The 2,470-nt window shown below is 40.2% G+C and overlaps 1 protein-coding gene across 1 annotated transcript; it reads left to right on the top strand.

Annotated features, from left to right (window-relative positions):
* Positions 1 to 44: 44 nt before the first annotated feature.
* On the top strand, positions 45 to 2,205 carry atp23 (ATP23 metallopeptidase and ATP synthase assembly factor homolog). The gene is made up of 4 exons (XM_015028859.1): positions 45 to 522; positions 607 to 744; positions 1,511 to 1,594; positions 1,686 to 2,205. Exons 2-4 carry the CDS (start codon positions 646 to 648, stop codon positions 1,887 to 1,889), a joined length of 387 nt encoding a protein of 128 aa, XP_014884345.1. The 5' UTR covers positions 45 to 522; positions 607 to 645; the 3' UTR covers positions 1,890 to 2,205.
* Positions 2,206 to 2,470: the final 265 nt, after the last annotated feature.

The following is a 2,470-nucleotide window of genomic DNA, read 5'->3' as shown; positions in this document are numbered from 1 at the left end:
TATATATATATATATATATTTTTTTTTTTTTTACGGTAGAAATGAGAAACTACAACACAAAAATAAAATAAAATTTCATAAGGAAATCCGAAACTAAAGTATCAATCTAACCACGTTAGTATTGATCTCATACCGATAATGACTTAGTATTGATATTATCAATATTTTTGGACCGATCCGTCCAAAGAATAATACTACCACTTCTATGTTTTCATGATTCTACATGTTTCTGTGATGCAACCAAGCAGGCCCAAATCATGATAGTGTCACCACCAGTGGAACACGGCCTGTAGAGATCCAATCTGTCTGTGATACAATCATCCTCTAGCCCTCATCCTGGTCACTGTGATTTACTGAAACTGCTAACTGGCTGCAGTGGTTTCCACTCCTACCTGCAGCGTATCACACACTCCTCCCTTTGTTTTTCATCATGTGTTCAGCAAAGTGTATAAAGACAGACATTTCTCCTGTGAGGACTGCGATGGGACGGTCAGCGGTGGCTTTGACGCTGCCACCTCTCAGGTAGGAAATGAGACGGGTTCTCGAGATGGTCTTACCGTTTCAGGGTTTCATCTTTTCATCTGAGTCGCGTTTCCTCTCCTCCAGATTGTTTTGTGTCAGAACAACATCCACCAGCAGGCTCACATGAACCGAGTGGTCACCCATGAGCTCATCCATGCGTTCGACCACTGCCGGGCCCACGTGGACTGGTTCAACAACTTCAGACATCTAGCTTGTTCTGAGGTGAGGAATAGTTTTTAATACCGCCGTTCTGTTAAGAAATTGGGAGAATAAGTATTTGGCTTCTTGGAACATTTTTTTTTCGTCTGTTGTCTCTGTTCTTACAGACATTTCCAAAAATCAGCTCTGACAAGGGATTTTGCCCCAGTTTCTCTTTGTTTGTTTGTTTTTGTTTGTTTGTTTGTTTTAATTAGTTCAACAATTAGTCCATACAAAACAAACTTTACAGCCTAACAAACCGAGGTAATAATCTGCAAAATAATAAACATCCAATTAGATAAGAGAATGAACAACAACAGAAATACATGTCAAGACACAGAACATGTCCAGGTGGTATCACAGCAAAAATGGAATTGCTAAACATATAATAACAACAATAATAATTTTTTTTTCTTTTAATCTCTGCAATTATTTTCTGATTTGGATTATTAGTATTTCTCTAATATTCCTTGCTTTCATTAATCTGGGGTCACATATATTTTGAGTAGAATTGGGAAAGTTAGAGAGAACAAATAAAACATTTCATGATCATATTAGTAGCTTCTCCCATTTTGCGCAGTGGCATTAAAATGGCATTTAGAATTATGGAATGTATTTTTTATTATTTTTTTTTAATCTTAGAATTTATTTTTATTTATTGCTGATTGTTGCTCCATTGACATCTGCTGAGTGAGAAGGTGTAGCCATAGTGACGTACTGATCTTTTTCCTGTTTTTGGAACATCTTCAAAGCTGAACAGTGTTATACTGGACATTCTTGTGTCCTTTAGATTCGAGCAGCGAACCTCAGTGGGGATTGCTCCTTCACCAATGAAGTTTCCAGATTCAACTTTGGCCTAAAGGCACATCACCAGGTACATGAGCCGGGCGTAAACGTCTCACACATGCCGTTTAAACAACCAGCTCCATGTCTTTAATGGAACCCGTTTCGTTCTCTTCAAACAGCAGTGTGTCCGGGATCGCGCTGTACGCTCCATCCTGGCTGTGCGAAAAGTCAGCCAAGAGGAAGCACAAAAGATCGTCGACGAGGTCTTTGACTCGTGCTTCAAGGATCACGCCCCTTTTGGAAGGATCCCACACGGCAATAAGGACGCCAAGTTCGCCTACAGGGAATACATGAACAGGGATCGATACTACGCCAACCTTTAGTGTTTGACGTATCGGAATCCTGCAGGTGCTCGGGTGACATTGCCGATGGATGGCTGGCGGCGTCACAGGCTGCAGTGTGACAGGAGTAAATGACTGAGTTGAAACATTCAGAGAGGGGTGTAGTACTGTGCATCAGCCCGGACCTCGAGGCCATGTGGGGAAAGGGCTGGAGACTATTTTGTCTTTTTGGACAATGAATTAAAGCGAGAGCAACAATGCATTTCATTTTCTTCCTCTTCGACTCTGCTGTTGTGTTGAGAGGTTGTATCGACTGATCTTACACTTGGGATTGAAAATTAAATGAGGTGGAACCAGATCAGAGATTTCTGTTTCGTCTGTCATGTTTTGCAGTGAAAGTTTGATATCAACACATGTGGGTCTACAGACGAAACCGGATGTATGAAAAGAAACGTTTGGTTAGACTAAATGTTTTTTCTCTTTTAGGTTGGTTAGGATAAGTCGTTTTAATTTCTTCAAATTTAGAATTTTGTGTTTTGAACTGCGTGACTTGGGTCAAATATTTTGAGTTTCCTTTCAGAAGCTTCTCAAAAGAGTTTGATGGACTTTTGGCCCATTCTTTG

Source organism: Poecilia latipinna, unplaced genomic scaffold, assembly GCF_001443285.1.
Source record: "Poecilia latipinna isolate Pla-1442-1.1 unplaced genomic scaffold, P_latipinna-1.0 Scaffold137, whole genome shotgun sequence".
NCBI classification, from domain to species: Eukaryota; Metazoa; Chordata; class Actinopteri; order Cyprinodontiformes; family Poeciliidae; genus Poecilia; species Poecilia latipinna.
The sequence above is the reverse complement of the archived record's forward strand: the minus strand, read 5'-3'. Positions and strand labels throughout refer to the sequence as shown.

Coding starts and splice junctions, on each gene's coding strand:
- atp23 (XM_015028859.1), top strand. CDS start 646: ATGAACCGAGTGGTCACCCATGAGCTCATCCATGCGTTCGACCACTGC. Junction 745..1,510: donor GACATCTAGCTTGTTCTGAG/GTGAGGAATAGT, acceptor TGTGTCCTTTAG/ATTCGAGCAGCGAACCTCAG. Junction 1,595..1,685: donor GCCTAAAGGCACATCACCAG/GTACATGAGCCG, acceptor CTCTTCAAACAG/CAGTGTGTCCGGGATCGCGC.